Here is a 20,559-nt window from a genome sequence, read left to right as displayed (position 1 = left end):
ATCTCTTTTTGTCTATATCTATTCCTATACTATTGATTCTCTTTCTCTGCAGAGCCCTAAGTAATACAAGTGTGGCTGACTCATTTCTGTGACCTGAGTGCTTGTGTCCTGAGTGCTTGTGTCCTTCCAAAATTCTTATGTTGAAACCTAACCTACAAGGTGATGGTATTTGGGGGGGATGATTAGGTCATGCGGACAGAGCCCTCATGAATGGGATTAGTGCCATGTAAAAGATACCCAAGAAAGCTTCCTTGTCCCCCTTCCACTGTGTGATGACACAGCAAAATGATGTTCACTGTCAGGGGCACCTGGGTGGCTCAGTCAGTTGAGCATCCGACTCTTGATCTCAACTCGGGTCTTGATCTCAGGGTCATGAGTTCAATCCCCATATTGGGCTCCACGCTGGGCGTGGAACTTACTGAAAAAACACGAATAAAAAAATTTCAAAAAAAAAAAAAAAAGCTCACTGTTTGTGAACCCAGAAAGCCAGCTCTTATCAGACACTGAATTTGCAGGTGCCTTGATTTGGGCCTTTGGAACTGTGAGAAATAAATGTCTGTGCTTTGTGAAGCACCCAGTCTGTTAGTTTGTCAATTGCAATCTACAAGCACTAAGGCACTCTCCTGCTAAATTGTTTTTCCCTAGTTACAAAGCTTTGTTACTTTGATTGCTCACAGTGAAGTAAGAGGGGTATCATTAAGAAGACCTATGGTTAAAATGAGGTTAGACATTATCCTCAGACCATCATCGCTATGATTTTGTTTCTCAAGGAAATTTCCCAGTAGGCACAGCCATTTGGGAGCAAACATTTCTTATATTCATTTTCTTCATGCTCTTCCTATTTAAAAAGTTTAAATTAAAAATAATAAAAATAGTCACCTGTAATCTCATCTCTCAAGATTGCTTTTTTTATTTTTTGCCTGTTAGCACCTGCGTGTATATTCATTCATATAATACATAATGTTCTACTATCTTTGCTCAATATTATGTCGCGAGGCAAATATTTCAGTAAAGTACGTCCCAGAAGCAGATGAGTAATGTGTTTTGTAAGGCTACCATAACCCTGATACTAAAACCTAACGAACATTACGTAAAAAGAAAGTTACAGACTAGTATGTCTTATCAATGTAGGAGAAACATATTTTTTTAAAAAATTAGTAAATTGCACCCAGTAATATATGATAAAGGGCATAGCATCATAAACAAGTGGGGCTTATCGGACGAATGTGATATTGTTAAGACTTGAAAATCCATCAACATAATATGCCATATTGGCAGAATAAATTAGAAAAGCCATATGGGTGTCTCAGTAAGTGTGGAAAAAGCATTTGACTAAATTCAACATCCATTCATGAAAAAAAAAAACTTAGAAAACTAGGAATAGAAGGGAACGTTTTCAATACACGTAAATATGTGTAAAGTGATTGTCCATTTGCAGCGTTCTTGATTTAGGTTGATACACCATGAGTTCTAAATCTATAAGCCTGTCTTCTTTGATTAGTCTTAGCCTTTTTTGCCCACGTTAAGCATACCGTCTGTCACTGAGTGTTATTAGTTTTATTTTGTTCCGTATCATTCAAGTCTGGTTGCTCTTTTCCATTCCTGTTGTCAGTGTTTTCATCGCGGTCCTCATAATGTTCCAGCTAGGTAATTTATTGCATGCTCTTTGTTTCCTGGGTTGGTCAAAGCATTTCTCCATGTCAATATGTCTCCCAACCTCTGATGTCCCCCTTTGTCCCACTGTCCCTGATTTTGGACACATGAGGCATAGGGTTGAATAGATCACATTCTTCAGTTCAAGGCTGTCATCCCTGCTTCATGTGAGGTCCATCTCTCCCTCCATTTGATATTCATCTGTTCATTTATTCCCATTTATCCCCATTCCGTGCTGCTCTTCTTTCCCGTAAACAGCCATTTTAAATGTGTTTAATGCATTATTTTTATATGTATATGCTCAACTAAATGTTACATGTACATGTATTTTTAATGTACATAAATAGAATTGTTACAGAACTCATTCTGTTTACTTACTCCTCTCGGAACTGTTCTTAAACGTTACCCTTGACACTAAATGAACATCTAGTCTGCTGCTGTTAAAACTTCATTGTGTGTATCCACCACATTTTACTTACCCAGTTCCTCAGTGATGGACACCGGGGCTTTCTCCAACTTTGCAACGCCACAAGTAACGAATTGTTTCATAGTTTGTTAGGATCAGGAGTGCGGGCACAGCTGGCGTGGTGCCTCTTGACTAAGATACCTCTTGAGGTTGTAGTTGAGCTTATTGGTGGGGCTGTGGTCTCGTCAGAAGCCTCAGCTAGGGAGGGAGAGACCTGCTTTCTTGATTTCTCATTTGCTGTTGGCAGGATTCTGTTCCTCTAGGGAAATTGGACTGAGGGCCTCAGATCTTCACTGGCTGTTGACTGGAGGCCTCCCTTAGTTCTTTGCCAGGTAGACGTCTGCATATGTCAGCTCACAACAGGGTGGTTAGCTTCTCCCACAGAAAGGAAAAAAAAAAAAAGAGCAAGAGAGGGTACCCAGCACAAGCTATAGTTGCTTTGTAAGATAATCGCCCCTTGAAAGTGGTTAAAAGTGAGTTATTAGATTCAGCCTATACTCAAGGGGAGGCAGTACATAAGAGCATATGAATAGCAGGATGCAGGGATTACTGGGGGTTGTTTTAGAGTTTGCCTAGCACAGTCCTCAGCCATTTGCTGTGAATTTTTCTTTGGCATAGATACATATTTGGGTCATGGGTTGCTCTCTAAAGATGACTTCTCTGGTTAATATTTTTATCAGCAGTACATGAGGGTTTATATATCATCATATGCCTGCCGGTACTTTGCTTTCTACAGCATAAAGGGATATCACACTGTCTTAAACTGTTTATATATTTTGTTCTTATTTCCTAGTGGAGTTCTCACCTTTTTCTTGGCCATTTGCAGGAGTTGCTGGCAATATTCTAGATATTAGTTTCTTGTTGTTCTTCTCTGTATCATCTGCCTGTTACCTTTGTCCAAGGTTTCATTTGTTGAGCAGTAATCCTGAATTTTGGTGTGATTAAATGTATTTTTTGGCTTTGTGGTTTGTGCTCTTAGGCTTTTATTTAAGAAGTCCTTTTTTTGTCCTTCTGTTAGAAACTTAGCGTACATTTTCTTGTGTTAACTTTAGCTTTACCATTCACCTCCAGGTCTCTAATCTGTCTGTAGTAGGTCTTTGATAGGGATCCATCATTGTTTTCTTTGTGAAATGAGCCAGTCTTCTGTACAATCTCTTCTGTCCTCATTGATTTGTGGATCCATCTTTACTGTATATTGTTTATGTCTACACCGCAGGTGTGAGCCATACATTTGGTTTGTAGGTGGATTTCTTTTGTTTGTCTGTTTCTTCATGTGTGCAAATACCATGCTGTTTTTATTGTTACAGCTGCATAGCATGGCTTGATACCTGGTAGTGAAAGGCCCTCTCATCACTCTTCATTTTCAAGATTGACTTGGCCATGTTTACTCTTCCACAAAAAGTTTATTTCATTTATTTTATTTTTTATATATAATTTATTGTCAAATTGGTTTCCATACAACACCCGGTGCTCATCCCAACAAGTGCCCTCCTCAATGCGCATCACCCATTTTCCCCTTTACCCTGCCCCCCCATCAACCCTCAGTTTGTTCTCAGTATTTAAGAGTCTCTTATGGTTTGCCTCCTTCCCTCTCTGTAACTTTTTCCCCCCCCTTCTCCTCCCCCCCGGTCTTCTGTTAAGTTTCTCAGGATCCACATAAGAGTGAAAACATATGGTATCTGTCTTTCTCTGCCTGACTTATTTCACTTAGCATAACACTCTCCAGTTCCATCCACGTTGCTACAAAAGGCCATATTTCATTCTTTCTTATTGCCAAGTAGTATTCCATTGTATATATAAACCACAATTTCTTTATCCATTCGTCAGTTGATGGACATTTAGGCTCTTTCCATAATGTGGCTATTGTTGAAAGTGCTGCCATAAACATTGGGGTACAAGTGCCCCTATGCATCAGTGCTCCTGTATCCCTTGGGTAAATTCCTAGGAGTGCTATTGCTGGGTCACAGCGTAGATCTATTTTTAATTTTTTGAGGAACCTCCACACTTTTTCAGAGTGGCTGCACCAGTTTGCATTCCCACCAACAGTGCAAGAGGGTTCCTGTTTCTCCACATCCTCTCCAGCATCTATAGTCTCCTGATTTGTTCATTTTAGCCACTCTGACCTGCGTAAGGTGATATCTCAGTGTGGTTTTGATTTGCATTCCCTGATGAGGAATGACGTTGAGCATCTTTTCATGTGCCTGTTGGCCATCTGGGTGTCTTCTTTAGGAAAGTGTCTATTCATGTCTTCGGCCCATTTCTTCACTGGATTATTTGTTTTTCGGGTGTAGAGTTTGGTGAGTTCTTTATAGATTTTGGATACTAGCTCTTTGTCTGATATGGCATTTGCAAATATCTTTTCCCATTCCATTGGTTGCCTTTTAGTTTTGTTGATTGATTACTTTGCAGTTCAGAAGGTTTTTCTCTTGATGAGGTCCCAATAGTTCATTTTTGATTTTAATTCCTTTGGTTTTGGAGATGTGTCAAGTAAGAAATTGCTGTGGCTGAGGTCAGAGAGGTTTTTTCCTGCTTTCTCCTGTAGGGTTTTGATGGTTTCCTGTCTCACATTCAGGTCCTTCACGCATTTTGAGTTTATTTTTGTGAATGGTGTAAGAAAGTGGTCTAGTTTCATTCTTCTGCATGTTGCCGTCCAGTTCTCCCAGCACCATTTTTTAAAGAGACTGTCTTTTTTCCATTGGATATTCTTTCCTGTTTTGTCAAAGATTAGTTGGCCATACATTTGTGGGTCCAGTTCTGGAGTCTCTATTCTATTCCATTGGTCTGTGTGTCTGTTTTTGTGCCAATACCATGCTGTCTTGATGATGACAGCTTTGTAGTAGAGGCTAAAGTCTGGGATTGTGATGCTTCCTGCTTTGGTCTTCTTCAAAATTACTTTGGCTATTCGGGGCCTTTTGTGGTTCCATATGAATTTTAGGATTGCTTGTTCTAGCTTCGAGAAGAATGCTACACATTCTTTGTAGATTGTGTAGATTGCTTTGGGTAGTATTGACATTTTAACAATATTTATTCTTCCAATCCATGAGCATGGAATGTTTTTCCATTTCTTTGTATCTTCTTCAATTTCCTTCATAAGCTTCCTATAGTTTTCAGCATACAGATCTTTTACATCTTTGGTTAGGTTTATTCCTAGGTATTTTATGATTCTTGGTGCAATTATGAATGGGATCAGTTTCTTTATTTGTCTTTCTGTTGCTTCATTCTTAGTGTATAAGAACGCAACTGATTTCTGTACGTTAATTTTGTATCCTGCGACTTTGCTGAATTCATGTATCAGTTCTGGCCGACTTTTGGTGGAGTCTGTTGGGTTTTCCATGTAGAGTATCATGTCATCTACAAAAAGTGAAAGCTTGACTTCATCTTTGCCAATTTCGATGCCTTTGATTTCCTTTTGTTGTCTGATTGCTGATGCTAGACCTTCCAACAGTATGTTAAACAACAGCAGTGAGAGTGGACATCCCTGTCATGTTCCTGATCTCAGGGGGAAAGCTCTGTTTTTCCCCATTGAGGATGATATTAGCTGTGGGCTTTTCATAAATGGCTTTTATGATGTTTAAGTATGTTCCTTCTATACCGACTCTCTCGAGGGTCTTTATTAAGAAAGGATGCTGTATTTTGTCAAATGCTTTTACTGCATCGACTGACAGGATCATATGGTTCTTGTCTTTTCTTTTATTAATGTGATGTATCACATTGATTGATTTGCAAATATTGAACCAGCCCTGTAGCTCAGGAATGAATCCCACTTGATCATGGTGAATAATTCTTTTTATATGCTGTTGAATTCGATTTGCTAGTATCTTGTTGAGAATTTCTGCATCCATATTCATCAGCGATATTGGCCTGTAGTTCTCTTTTTTTGCTGGGTCTCTGTCTGGTTTGGGAATCAAAGTAATGCTGGCTTCATAGAGTGAGTCTGGAAGTTTTTCCTTCCCTTTCTATTTTTTGCAACAGCTTGAGAAGGATAGGTATTATCTCTGCTTTAAATGTCTGGTAGAATTCCCCAGGGAAGCCATCTGGTCCTGGATTCTTATTTTTTGGGAGATTTTTGATAAGTGATTCAATTTCTTCGCTGGTTATAGGTCTGTTCAAGTTTTCTGTTCCTTCCCGTTTGAGTTTTGGAAGTATGTGGGTGTTTAGGAATTTGTCCATTTCTTCCATGTTGTCCAGTTTGTTGGCATATAATTTTTCATAGTATTCCCTGATAATTGCTTGTATTTCTGAGGGATGGGTTGTAATAATTCCATTTTCATTTGTGATGTTATCTGTTTGGGTCCTCTCCCTTTTATTTTTGAGAAGCCTTGCTGGAGGTTTATCAATTTTGTTTATTTTTTCAAGAAACCAACTCTTGGTTTCATTGATCTGCTCTACTGTTTTTTTAGATTCTATATTGTTTATTTCTGCTCTGATCTGTATTATTTCTCTTCTTCTGCTGGGCTTGGGGTGTCTTTGCTGTTCTGCTTCTATTTCCTTTAGGTGTGCTGTTAGATTTTGTATTTGGGATGTTCCTTCTTTCTTGAGATAGGCCTGGATTGCAATGTATTTTCCTCTCAGGACTGCCCTCGCTGTATATCATAGTGTTTGCACTGTTGTATTTTCATTTTCATTTGTTTCCATATATTTTTTTAATTTCTTCTCTAATTGCCTGGTTGACCCATTCATTCTTTAGTGGGCTGTTCTTTAACCTCCATGCTTTTGGAGGTTTTCTGGACTTTTTTTCCTGTGGTTGATTTCATGTTTCATAGCATTGTGATCTGAAAGTGTGCATGGTATGATCTCAATTCTTTTATGCTTATTAAGGGCTGTTTTGTGACCCAGTATGTGGTCTATTTTGGAGAATGTTCCATGTGCACTCGAGAAGAAAGAATATTCTGTTGCTTTGGGATGCAGAGTTCTAAATATATCTTTCAAGTCCATCTAGTCCAATGTATCATTCAGGGCCCTTGTTTCTTTATTGATTCTCTGTCTGGATGATCTATCCATTGCTATAAGAGGAGTATTAAAGTCTGCTGCAATTACCACATTCTTATCAATAAGTTTGCTTATGTTTGTGATTAATTGTTTTATATATTTGGGGGCTCCTGAATTTGGTGCATAGACATTTATAATTGTTAGGTCTTCCTGATGGATAGACCCTGTAATTATTATATAATGCTCTTCTTCATCTCTTGTTACAACCTTTAATTTAAAGTCTAGTTTGTCTGATATAAGTACAGGTACTCCAGCTTTCTTTTGACTTCCAGTAGCATGATAGATAGTTCTTCATCCCCTCACTTTCAAGCTGAAGGTGTCCTCAGGTCCAAAATGAGTCTCTTGTAGACAGCAAATAGATGGGTCTTGTTTTTTTTATCCATTCTGATACCCTGCGTCTTTTGGTTGGAGCATTTAGTCCATTTACATTCAGTGTTATTATTGAAAGATACGGGTTTAGCGTCATTGTGATGTCTGTAGGTTTCATGCTTGTGGTGGTGTCTCTGGTACTTTGTGGTCCTTGCAACGTTTCACTCACAGAATCCCCCTTAGGATCTCTTGTAGGGCTGTTTAGTGGTGATGAATTCCGTCCATTTTGTTTGTTTGGGAAGACCTTTATGTCCCCTTCTATTCTGAATGACAGACTTGCTGCATACAGGATTCTCGGCTGCATATTTTTTCTGTTCATCACATTGAAGCTTTCCTGCCATTCCTATCTGGACTGCCAAGTTTCAGTAGATAGGTCTGCTACTACCCTTATGTATCTACCTTTGTATGTTAAGTCCTGCTTATCCCTAGCTGCTTTCAGAATTCTCTCTTTATCCTTGTATTTTGCCAGTTTCATTATGATATGTCATGCAGAAGATCGATTCAAGTTATGTCTGAAGGGAGTTCTCTGTGCCTCTTTGGATTTCAATGTCAGGCTTGTCTTTCATTCAGTTGAAGGAATAAGAACAAATAGGATTGCATTTTACGTGGTTAATATTTATGACAGTTAAAGAAATGTCAGGAAAGAGAATTTTTCTGTAGTGCTTTAAAAGTAAGATTTCTGATTAGAACTGAGATTTATCCATTATGTAATAATGTAGATTGCATGGACCTCTTGTGTTGTTTTGTATACTTTGCTTTTAAAAGAGATTTCTGTCAGCAATAACCCCTTAAAATATCTGGTAGAAATTAAGCGTGCCCAATTCTAGAATCAGGTCATATTTAATTTGTTTAATGAGCCTCACTTAAGTAGGTGTTAAGTGGGTTTTGTTTTTTTTTGTTTTTTTGGTTTTTTTTTTTGGATTTCCATGCATATTTTAGTTCTGTCAGAATATTTTGATATTCTTTCGGAGCTGTTACTCTTTTTGTTGTGTTGTTGAAATCTCCACTTTCCTGATCTGTTCCTGTTCCCCGTGATCATCATGTTTAAACTTTTGCAGTAACTGAAGATTACTTAATGCGTTTATTCTTTTTTGTGCTTCCTCCTCAGCCAAAACCTTGTTTCCTTTTTCTTTGACCTAAGACTTATTTCTAAAGAGAGTTAATGATCTTGGGAGGACAGGAGTAGTCCTTCATAATAGAAATATGCTTAATAAAACAGGAATAATTTGTTCACTGTCCATATTTTGCTGAACATACACAGGTGGCCTTATGGAAGCAGACACTAGAGATGGGGGGATGTAAGGTACACATTGTTCTGATTGTTAAGTGATTATCAACACGAAAAGGCATTGTTTTCTTCCCTGCACTGTGACTTACTCTTAAATTTGACAATCTGGATATTGGGTTTCTGCATTATAACCAAACAAGGATGAACCTAAGGTTTTAGGGTTTATCTTCAAAGCAGAACGTTGCTGCTAACTGTTTCCATTCTACAGTAATAGACTTGTCATTCAGCAGGAGATTGGAACTGGAAAATAGGAAAGTAATGGGATGCCTGACCCGAGTACGAAAGCTAATGGTTGGGAAAAGCTTTCGTATTTTTGCATGACTTAATTTTTAGGTAAAACACACTAGTGTTTCTTTGTAACCTAGAAACGTATTAAATATTTAGGTTGAGTTTTTAAATGTATAGTTTATTTAGAAAAGAGCAGTCCTAATCTTCCAAAGTGATCGTTATTCTGTTTGCTTCCTGTTTCTGCAGAGATATTACATATGAAATCTCAGTAGAAGCTGTATCGACAATGGTGGTTTTCCTTTCTTGCCAACTCTTCCACAAGGAGGTTTTGCGACAGAGCATCAGTCACAAGTATTTGATGCGAGGTCGATGGTATGTTTCTATTTTACATTTTTCTACCTTCTTTTTTTTTTTTTATTGTACAGATCTCTGTCTCAGGTCTTGTCCTCTAACCTTAACGTTGTCCCAGATGTCCCGCCGAGCGTTTCCTTCGGTCATTCTGTCCACACTTCAAACCCCACGCATAAGTAACCCACTTCTGCTTTCCTGTTTAAACTGCCCGTCCTCCCCGCCCCTTTCATCCCCCAGCTTCTTACCTTCTCAAGTGGTTTCTTTGTAGAAGTGAAACGTTGAAGTCCTCCTCCTTCTTCCTTCTGCATCATTCTCTATGTGTAAGCACCCATCAGTCATGTCTGTCCGCTGAAGTTGTTTTCAGTCTCCCCCTCTCACTAGTCCCGTTGAAACGACCATCATCTCTGCCCTGTCACCCTGTGTCTGGACTACTCCAGCAGCCTCTTAGCTGACGGTTCCTACTTTCATGTGGTCACAGATACTTATTGTGTGGCGACCATGTGCCAGACATGTGTTAGGATGGGGGGCTCTGCTCTTGAGCAGAAACTTACAGTCTCCTAATGGGGGGCTGGGAGTAGATACAAAATATATATACACACACACACATACACACACACACATCTTCTATTGACACAGTCTTCACAGAACTTGAGATTGTAAAACAGATACAAACCAAGTAGCTTTGATGGAAGTTCTCAGAGAGTGGGAGCTCTGTCTTTGTCATCTTGTCCTTGCTGCCTTGGTTGTCTGTGTGTCACCTCTCTCCTTGAGTATCCTGTGGCACAGCCATAGAATCCCTTAGGGCTCTTTGGAACATATTTGAAAACCGCTGATAATAGAGAAGGAGCCTGGGCTTTGGCTCAGGATTCTATTATAGAGTTTTCTCTAGATGGCAGGAATTGATTTATCACCTTAATTTGTGGACACATATCCCTTTTCACCTGCGTTCTCTCCCTTCTCCTCTCATTCCATCACTTTAAAGCAAAGAGTGTTAACATCTAAACCACTTGTATGCATATGTGTCTTGTGTGTGCATGCATAAATTGAATGATTTCATACTTAAAATGTGTAGTCTTTTGTATTAATGCTTTCTTAATTCTTGTGTTTCCCTACTGATTCTATGGTACTATCTCCCTTCAAGCACCAGGTACCGTATAATACCCTGAATTAATAATATCTCACCTGTTATACGGGATTACCAGTAAGGTAACTGAAGCTCAAGAATTGAAGTGATTTGACCAACAACTGTGGCATAGAAACAGGAAAGCCAGAATTCAGCCTCAAGTCTGATCTCAAAGCCCACGATCTTCACCGTTATCTGACAGTGCTAGGTTCCTTCAAAGTGTTAATCCCTTTAATACTAATAGATTCTGTAGATTCTGTTTATTGTTACACAAAGTCAGGCGACTTCCACGGGTTTGATTTTCTTCTTTTTTTCTTTTTGTGTAGTCTTCCATACACCAGCAAACTTGTGAAAACCCTATTGTATAACTTTATCAGACAAGAGAAGCCGCCCCCTCCAGGAGCACACGTTCTCCCACAGCAATCCGATGGGGGCGGACTGCTGTATGGACTGGCATCCGGAGTAGCAAGTAAGTCTGATCAGGTTTTGTCAGTTCTCTGGCGTAGATAGAGTTTGTCTAATCGGCATAAGAAACTGCGTTTGCTCGGCTGCCACTACTGATGGTTACGTCGGCCCTGTGCAGCTGGCTGAATGCGAAATACCGGAAGCAACTGAACATATTTTGTCCATTTAGTGCAGCGATTGATGCGGTGAAATATATGCAAATAACGAATAGATTGTTTACCTGTAAAACACCACTTTCCAAGAATAATGTTTATAAATATGCATATTGCGTGCGCTTTAGCGGCACGGTATTATACAGTTAAGGTCTTGGAAACCTTTTACTGCTGTGCTGTATGAGGAGACACTGCTGTTTTAGAGGCGTTATTGGTCAGGATCTTACGTGACTAATGAGGTGTAGTTTTCTTGTTAGACTCTGTGTTTTATTCATTCAGTGACAAATGAGCACGTTTTGAAGAATTTTGTATTGAATTCTGGAGTGGCACAAACACGGGTTTTATCAGATTGGAAGCAGATTTCATTAACTGAGGGAAACCTTTCCCTCCCAGACAGTGAAGCCTCATTTCCGGTTCACGGTGTCGGGCGTGAAGACCCTGGGAGTGGCAGCAGGAGCTCTGGTCCTTTCTCTAGTTAGCGTGGTGGGCCCGTGTCGTGTGAAGTCACGGAACCCGACCTTCTGCTTTATTCTGAAGGAGAATCAGAAACCAGGCTGGCAGTGCGGCAGCTGTAGGGTCTGCAGGCGCCTCTTACTAAAGCAGCCACGTAGGCCGTCCTTGCGTAGTGCAGGGCTCGGCTCTTTGAAGGAACTCTACGTCGAGCCCAGTCCCACGGCCGAATCCTGGCTGCAGCGTGCCCTCCACACCGCGAGGGATAGCAGTTTGATGTGGAAGTGTAGTCCCGCTTGGTAATGTACTAGGTAATGAGTCTTGGGAACGTCTTTGGGTTGAAAGACCTCTGTTGGGCACCTGGCTGGCTCAGTCAGTTGAGCATCCGACTTCAGCTCAGGTCATGATCTGGCGGTTCACAAGTTCGAGCCCTGGAGCCTGCTTCCGATTCTGTGTCTCCTTCTCTCTCCGCCCCTGCCCTGCTCATACTCTGTCTCTCTCTCTCTCAAAAATAAATAAAACATTAAAAACATTTTTTTTTTAAAGACCTCTGTTGACTTTTGGAATTGGTCTCTGGGCCAGGCTTTCCAGATTTGCCTTCCTTTGATTTCTTTTAACACTGTGGGTTGAATTACGTTTGTGCTCCCTCCTAGCTCTGTCCTCCGTGCTGAGCAGGCTCCCTAGCATGCCAGACCCGCCGAAGTTCGTTCTCTGCTTTGCTCCTACCCGCTGCCCTCGTTTCTGATGGGGAGGCATTCATGGCTTCCGAACGCAGCATAGCACTGGCTTCTCGTGTTTTCTTTTTTCGATCATTAAACTGGTATGAGGTTATAAAAGCTGAGTATTTTCCAGTACTTCGGTATGGTTGGGGATTTGGGGCGGGGGGGAGATAGTATAAGTTCATTAACTGCTTTCTTCGAAACAATGCCAATTCTTTGCACTTTTCTGGTTTTTGTTTGTTTTTTAAGGGCAAACATAGATTTGTGTGTAATGTTTAGTTTTTCTTGGAGTTATGTGTCGTCAGAAGAATGTCCAGTATGGGAATGTGGTGTCATCAGTACCAGGTGCCAAAAACCTTTTAAACTTCAGAGCTGTTTCTACCTAGTTAGCAGTGTATCAGAAGGAAGTCCCTTAATTTCCCTAGCTTCCGGTTTTTTTGTCTGTTGAAGGAGAAGGTTGGAATAGATGATCTCTGAGCTTATTTCCCTATAACTTGCAACGGTTCTATGGCCTTTCTTCTCACCAGTAAAAAATTTAACATTCAGAGTCAGGGGGAGAGGTGGCAGTGAAAAAAATTTAATATTCAGTTAAGGGCATTAAAATGGACTTAAGATTTTTAGTGTGCTGTAGTCACAAGACATTTTACGTACCTTCTTACGTCTTCGTAAGATTAGTCATATAAAGGTATAAATCATGATGGAGTGATTATTCATTATTTCACAGTAGGTGACTCAAAGGATTACAAAAAAACAGCAAAAGGATGTTCTCTTCCTAAAAAGTACAGCTATTTATTATTTATTGCAAAAAGGATAAGAAAGGAAAAATAGTCACGTAATTTTGAATTAAGCCACATTCTGTGAAAGTCAGTCAGGTTTACAAGAACATTTGACTTCAGTTGTATGACCACTTTTGAAGATCTTTTGGTGGGTAGTTAAGGAATTTTCTTACTTTTTTTTTTTAAAGTTTATTTATTTATTTTGAGAGAGGGACCCAGAGAGAGAAAGTAGGGGAGGGGTCGAGAGAGAGGGGGAGAGAGAGAATGCTAAGCAGGCTCTGCACCAGCAGTGCAGAGCCTGATGCAGGGCCCGAACTCCCAAACTGTGAGATCATGATCTGAGCTGAAGGTGGGGTGTTTAACCAACTGAGCCACCCAGGTGCCCTGGGAATCTTCTTACTTTAGCATCGGCTTAAGAAAAATACGACTTGGAAGCTCCTGCCTGAAAAAACAAATACTCCAAAGCCAAATATAAACTCTTTTGGGTGACATTTATCTTCACCGGGATTGAGTTTTTCCTGATTATAGAAAGCCATTTCCTGTCGCAGCAGTGTACGTATGGTAGGTTTGACTTGATTAATTTCCTTTGAAACCGAGCGCCTTATTTTGGAAAACTTTATAGCTTTGGATGGTGAAGTTTTGTTGGCACTAGCAGGGAAGAGGAGCTTGCTCGTGCTAGGTGAGTGGTGAACCACTCATCTGGACCCTCACAGGAGTTAGGCAAGGCCTTCTCCGGTTTATCCTCACTTTTTCAGATTTATTTTTAGTTATTCTACTGCTGTGTTTGTTTCTCAGACTCTAGCCAAAACTCTGTTACTCTTTACATGCCTTACGCTTTCTCCCTTTCATGTCCTTCCTTGGATTATCTCTTCCACCTACGATCCTGTTTCCTCCTCTCTTTTTTCTGCCCGTCCATCCGTTAAGCGCTGTCTCAGGTACCACTTCCTCCACGAAGATTTCCTCTTCTCTCCTAGCCAGGGGTGATCTTTTCCTGTGGCGTACTTAGCACTCTGCTTTGTGTTACGATTACTGTGCGTAGACATCACCTCCGCACCTGGGCTCTACACGCAATACAATGAGAACTAACATGTATATAACACTTGAGAGGTCATAGAACAACTTCTTGTGTATTTCACTTTATTCTTGTAGCAACCTTGTCAAACACATGATTTCACCTTTTTAATGTGATTGATGAAGAGATGTTCCCGGTTATTATCTAACATCACATAGGAGGTGATGTTGGTTTGCACTTGAGCTCAGTTTCTTTGACTCCTGACCTTTGCTTTCTGGTCGTTTCTGATCAGCACTTGAGTCCTGAGTACGTCAGCTGGTGCTTGACTTACGCGAGCATGTTCACTGCAGTCTCCAGCAGAGCACCTTACGTTTGTGGATTGTCAATAGATTCTTGTTTGTAATTAAAGACCAACAGCTAATACCTTGTCTACATTCAAGATAGATGTGAATTCAGTTTATAATAACATGTCTATCGTTTATTGAATGCCTTCTGTTTTGCAGTCACTTTATTATTATCTTTTTCTTCTCCAATTTTTATTTAAATTCTAGTTACTTAACATATACTGCAATATTGGCTTCAGGAGTAGAATTCAGTGATTCATCACTTACATACAACACCCAGTGCTCATCACAACAAATGCCCTCCTAAGTACCCATCACTCATCTAGCCCATCCCCCACCCACCTCCCACCATCAATCCTCAGTTTGTTCTCTATCTTTAAGACTCTCCAATGGTTTGTTTCCCTCTCTCTTTTATCTTTTTATCCCCCATCCCATATGTTCATCTGTTTTGTTTCTTAAATAAGACATATGAGTGCAATCATATGGTCTTTCTCTGATTGACTTATTTCACTCAGCATAATACACTCTAGCTCTGTCCACGTCATTGCATGTGGCAAGCTTTCATTCTTTTTGAAGGCTGAATAATATTCCTGTGTGTGTGGGTGTGTGTGTGCGTGTGCGTGCGCGCATACGTGTATTTATCCATTCATTTCCAGTTACTTTAGTGGCTAACTTACATACAGTTACAGTAGCTGACTCACCTCCTCTTTATTTTGTAACATTTTATTGTGGAAAATTTCAAAGATGGATAAAAGTAGGGAGATTGGTAGAATGAATCCCCATCTATCCATAACCCATCTTTAAGAATTATCAACATTTTGCTATTTTTTCCTCATTTATCTGCTTCTTGTTCTTTTTAAAAAGCTTTATTTGGAAATAAGTTCATACATGTATAAAAGTTCAAAAACTAAAGGTATTGTAAAAAATGATATAGTATCCAGATCCTATTAGTTTTGTATCTCTATTCTCTCCCTGCTTCTCTCCCATTCTACACACACACACACACACACACACACACACACAGGGTTTTTTTTTTTTTAACCATTTGAGGGTAAGTTACATGCATTGTGACCCTTTATCTCTAAATATTTGAATGTGTATTTCCTGAAAGGGGATATCTCTTACACAACCTCAGTACACTTACCAACTTCAGTAAATTCAGTATTCAGCCACCCTTAAAAACAAATGTTTATTTCTTTGTCAGTAAAACTTAAGAAATAGAGATTTCCTCTGTATTCTGAAATCTGCTTTATTAATACAGTATCATTTGGGTTGCACCTAAATTGAATTTTTACAATTAGGTGTTCTTGTCACTATGCTGCTAACAACTTATCTATCTCAGACTAACTGCTCGATGATGCAGCCCCCACACCTTTCTCCTTTCTGTTTATTATTGGTCCTGCAGTATGCAGTGAGTGTTTGGATGATGTTTGAATAGAAGGCAATAAATAAATGGAGGAATTGTTATTATCTTTTAATGACCACTAGTAAGTTTTTTCCATAGTTAATGAGAGCAATGAAAATTACTTGTATGGATTTTGTTCTTTTTTAAAAAAGTTGTTTTCACACGTGTCAAGTGTGGTTTCTGTCTTTCCCTGGAAGTGGTTAGGATCAGTCGTACATTAATAAAATACTTTACCGGGCAGCAACTGTGATACATGCCAACAAGCCTCTTCATAATTTTGCAGTACAAGAAATCATGGTTTCCTTCCTCTTTATAGCTTTTTAGTGTAGATGTTTCTCTAAAATGCTGACAAAATGGAAGAAGAACCAAATGATACATCACTTTACCGTTTCCAAAAGAATGCTAGAATTTTAATTAACGTATCCTTTAATGAATCGTAGAATTCCAAGATTAGGAGAAGTGAGGCTAAAGGGCGGCAGGTGACTTCTCAACATTAGCAGTCCATCTGGCATAATTAAAAAAAGTGCACGCACATGCGCTTACACCCTTTAATTTCTAAGTCATTACACATGTGCTTGGGCCCTGTCATAGACATTTTCAAGAAGCATTCTAATATAGCTGGTCCATTTCAGTACCACTCACTTGGTCTGGGTCCCTTTCCCGTGCTTGGATCTATTTTGCTGTGGGCCCATCATTACACAGTTGAGCTGGTACTGTTACCTACTGAGGAACATATTGTTGTCAGGCAGCTCTGATGGTTTTAACTGACCTTCTGCTCTTGTGTTATCTTGGTTGCTCTTCTTGTTGTTCTCTTCATTGTTTCCTGTTGCTGATGAGGTTCATTGTATCAGTTTATCCTGAAGTGTGACCATTGGTACAGTACTCCAGCACGAAATAGATTGGAGTCTAAACTCCCTGATTCTGGACATTGCATTCTTTTTTTATTAATCTAGACTAAATGCTCATTAACTCTTTTGGCAGGTACTATTCAGTTATTAATGAGTTTTTGCTAGTTTGATCATCTCAGTCTTTTCTGTACCTGCAACTTTATGTCCTATCTTTCCCCTCCAGGTTTTATACATGCAATGTTCAGTGTGTCTCAAATATAGTTTTCTTAGGTATGGTATGATCCATAATTTTAACTAACGGTAATATTTGTGCTTATTTTCAGCCCTAGATTATCCTTAAACAGATATTTTGGGGCTTCCTCCTTTATTCATGGTTCTGTCCTTGGCACCATATTGAAAGCAGATTTACTCATTCTATGACGTTTCTTTATTTTTGAGAGGCAGAGAGAGACAGAGCACGAGTGGGGAGGGGCAGAGAGAGAGGGAGACCCAGAATCCGAAGCAGGCTCCGGGCTCTGAGCAGTCAGCACAGAGCCCAATGCAGGGCTCGAACTCATTTACTACAAGATCATGACCTGAGCCTAAGTGGGAAGCTTAACCGACTGAGCCACCCAGGTGCCCCCAGATTTACTCATTCTAATTCCTTTGTGGAAAGCAGGGTGTTTCTGTAGGTGGCACATGTTAAATAACAAAGAAAATTAATGTATTGAGGGCTCTTGTGACTTTTCTACATAGACTCAATTTCATTTCCTGGAATCCCAGCGAGGATTAGCTGGGGTGGAGGTGGGGGACAAGAGCCTGGTTTTCCCAGACAGCAGACCTCAGAGTTGATGAGGATTCCCACAGTTTCTCCTGAGTTTTAGGACTTACCCACAAGGCTCTTCATGAAGCTAGAGCTTGTAGTCCCTTAGTGGCAAGAGGTGCTGGCCAGGCCTCTTGTGAGTTCACACCAGCGCCTTCCCCTCGCCTCATATCTCCACTCTAGATTATACCACAGGGAGCTCTCAGCTGACTTTTCTCTCATTCCTGGAAGTCCTTGTGGATAAGGATACATTGCCAGAGCTTGATATTGAGAATCAGATGATTTGGAATGGAGTCCCAGGTCAGCATGATCTTAGACAAGTTCTTTACCTCTTTGAATCTCATTATCCTACCACATAAGCCTGATAAACAAACAAGACTTTTTGTACCAGGTTATTGTGAAGAATAAATGAGGTATTGTATGTAAAATAACTTCTGAAACTATACAGCATCTCTCCTCATCGAATAACTTTTTTTTTAACCTGCATCGAAGCTCTTCTGCTTTTTGTTGAAGTCAAAATAATTTAAAAGAAGATACATTTAATTAGATGATGTGAGTGATCAGAAAATCTCTGATAAACTTATGTGAGTCTAAAATTTCAGAGAATATTTTGTCTTTTTGGTCTGTTCGTCAGACTTCAAAATTTATGTAAACAGTGTTTTGAAACACCAGCCGTGTTTTTGCTCTTTCTCCAACTGGCTTTCCATTTTATGTGGTGCAAAATTTGGCCAATGACAGTCAGAAAGGAAAATCTGATTGTTAAATAGATATTGCCCACAAGAGATTTCTCCTTGCTTCCTAAATGAACTTGCCTTGACAACAATTGCTATGGTACCACTTCTTATTCACTGATCTATCTGAAAAATATATAGTTTCTTTTCGATAGTTTGTGAAACTAGCCAAAGACTTTAGTACAAAAAGACTTGATGCCGACCTAACCCGTATCGTAATAAGTACTTCAGATGTTCAGCTCATCAAAGGTATCAGTAGTATTGGTAGCCTTAGTTACAGTTAGTAAGGCAGTTGATACTTAGTTCTTACTTTACGCTGTAAGCATATCACCCTCCCCTGTTAAAGATGTTCTGCAAAGCCAGCGATCAAAGACACTTAACCTCTCTGATTGTGATGCGACGGAGCAGGGTATATGGTGATGACACATAGCTCACACAGCTATAATAAAATACCGTAGCCTGGATGGTTGGAACAACAAACACTTGCTTCTTTCAGTGCCAGAGGCTGGGAGGTCTAAGATCCAGGTGCTAGCAGATTTAATTCTTGGTGAGGGCCCTCTCCCTGGCCGTCTCCCTGGCGAGCTCTGTTTTCACACGGTGGAGAGAGAAAGCTCTGGTGTGTCTTCCTCTTCTTGTAAGGGCGTTAATCCCGATGTAGGGTTTCCACCTTCGTGACCTCCTCTACACCTGATCACCCCCAAAGGCCTCCCCTGTTGTTACCATCGCATTGGGGGTTAGGTTGTTTGTTGACAGCTAAGGCATCTCTAAGTGCCGGTCATTCTTTGTTTTAAACCACAGCCCTGCTTGTGGTGGGGCCAGAGCAGGCCAGTCGCAGCCTCTCCCGACCTCACAAATGTGTTTTTTGTTTTTTTAAAAAGGACATTCCAGAAGGTGTAAGGAGTCCCTCCAGAAATAATTCTGTGATTGAAACAGTTTTCTTTTCTGATTTTGGAGGCCACCATTTACATCGTCCTTCGGAGGGATTGGCTCTAGATTTTGATAATCGGAATTGTGTAAGGGATGCGAGTGTGAGATTGGCTGTTGGTGTCAGGCACCTGGAACTCAATGCCAGTCCTGCTGTCAACCGACTAGGTGTTCGCTGTTAACCTCTCAGTAGTGACTCAGATCAGTCAGGGTAAAATGAGGATAGTACCTCCCTTTGTAGGACTGCCGAGGTGATCAAATGAGCAAAAGCGTAGGAAAGAGCCAGGCACCTAGCAGGTACACAAAAGTGGTCACTATTAGTAATGGATATTACATAGTAATATTTAAAAGATAACTTTTGTTTAAAAATTTTCTTTGAAAAAGGCCAGTGACCATATAGTGATTTACAAGTTTACTCAGATTTCTAATGTAACTAAATTATGAAAATATCTGCTCTTTGGTATACACGTTAAAAAATTTTTTTTTTAATGTTAATTTATTTTTGAGAGAGAAAGAGAGTGGGAGCAGGGGAAGGACAGAGAGAAAGGGAGACACAGAAAGTGAAGCAGGCTCCAGTCTCTGAGCTGTCAGCACAGAGCCCGACGCGGGGCTCGAACTCCCGAACCGTGAGCTCATGACCTGAGCTGAAGTCAGCTGCTTAACCAATTGAGCCACCTAGGTGCCCCCAGTATACACATTTATAATAGAGATTTCAGATAGTCACTGGAAGAATTACTAATTACGCTGAATATTTGATATTGGGAGAAAGAAAAACATAACAGTTATTTAGTTTTCTTTTGGTTCTATCCTTAACTTCTTTGACCTTGTCTTTTCTTATATTTTCAAGCTTTTTACTTGCCTCTGATGCCTAAAACAAGACTTGAAGCAAGGAAGGGCTGACCTTGAACTTTCTTGTGTTTTCTCTTTATAAGACAAAGCTGTAATGTGATTATAACCGAGTATTTAATGTTTTGAAGAGCCAACCCTAATTAAATGTGTTCTCCCACACTGCGCTTTCCGTCAAAGTACTGAGGTTTTACACAATAACTTCTGATATATGGCTTTTCCATTTGAATGAGCCATCAAAAATGTTTTTTTTTCCTTTGCTTGCGGTGGTGGGTGTCCCAGCCAAATTGCAAGGCCAAAGTTGTGATTGTTTGTTTAGGCGGATGCTGTCGTAGAGAAATTAATAAAGTAGAATTTGAAGATTAAAACTCCTATCTCTCTCGGTTACTTTTATTGAGAAAGTTATTGAATCCGTTACGACAGGTATGCTATGCAGTGGTTGTAATTTATTTTATGTGATGGTTATTTTTCTCTTCAGTTTTGGCTTTTTCTGGGCTGACTCATTGCGAGAAAGAAAAACTACCGTAAGAGAAAAAGTATGTGGCCCTCAGAAACAGGCATAGTTGTGAAAACATTTCTAATGAAAGCGCTTTGAACTTTCAAGAAAAGGAAGTGCTT

The 20,559-nt window shown here is 39.9% G+C and overlaps 1 protein-coding gene and 1 non-coding gene across 5 annotated transcripts in view; one reads left to right on the top strand and one right to left on the bottom strand.

Moving 5' to 3' along the window:
• The window catches only part of DYM (dymeclin), a 350,855-nt gene that overhangs the window by 100,463 nt on the left and 229,833 nt on the right, over positions 1-20,559 (top strand). For all 4 annotated transcript variants that reach the window (XM_019464089.2, XM_053902680.1, XM_019464093.2 and 1 more), the window contains 2 exons: positions 9,240-9,365; positions 10,794-10,936. In XM_019464089.2, the coding sequence (XP_019319634.1) occupies positions 9,240-9,365; positions 10,794-10,936 (269 nt within the window). The remainder of the gene's footprint in view (positions 1-9,239; positions 9,366-10,793; positions 10,937-20,559) is intronic.
• Positions 1,758-1,823, bottom strand: LOC128777154 (small nucleolar RNA SNORD69). The gene has a single exon (XR_008422350.1). It is a non-coding gene; the product is annotated as a small nucleolar RNA SNORD69 (small nucleolar RNA).

The sequence above is a fragment of the Panthera pardus genome, unplaced genomic scaffold (genome assembly GCF_024362965.1).
Source record: "Panthera pardus isolate Hobbes unplaced genomic scaffold, ASM2436296v1 HiC_scaffold_15, whole genome shotgun sequence".
Lineage (NCBI taxonomy): Eukaryota > Metazoa > Chordata > Mammalia > Carnivora > Felidae > Panthera > Panthera pardus.
Note: the sequence above shows the minus strand (reverse complement) of the source record. Positions and strands in the feature narration are given on the sequence as shown.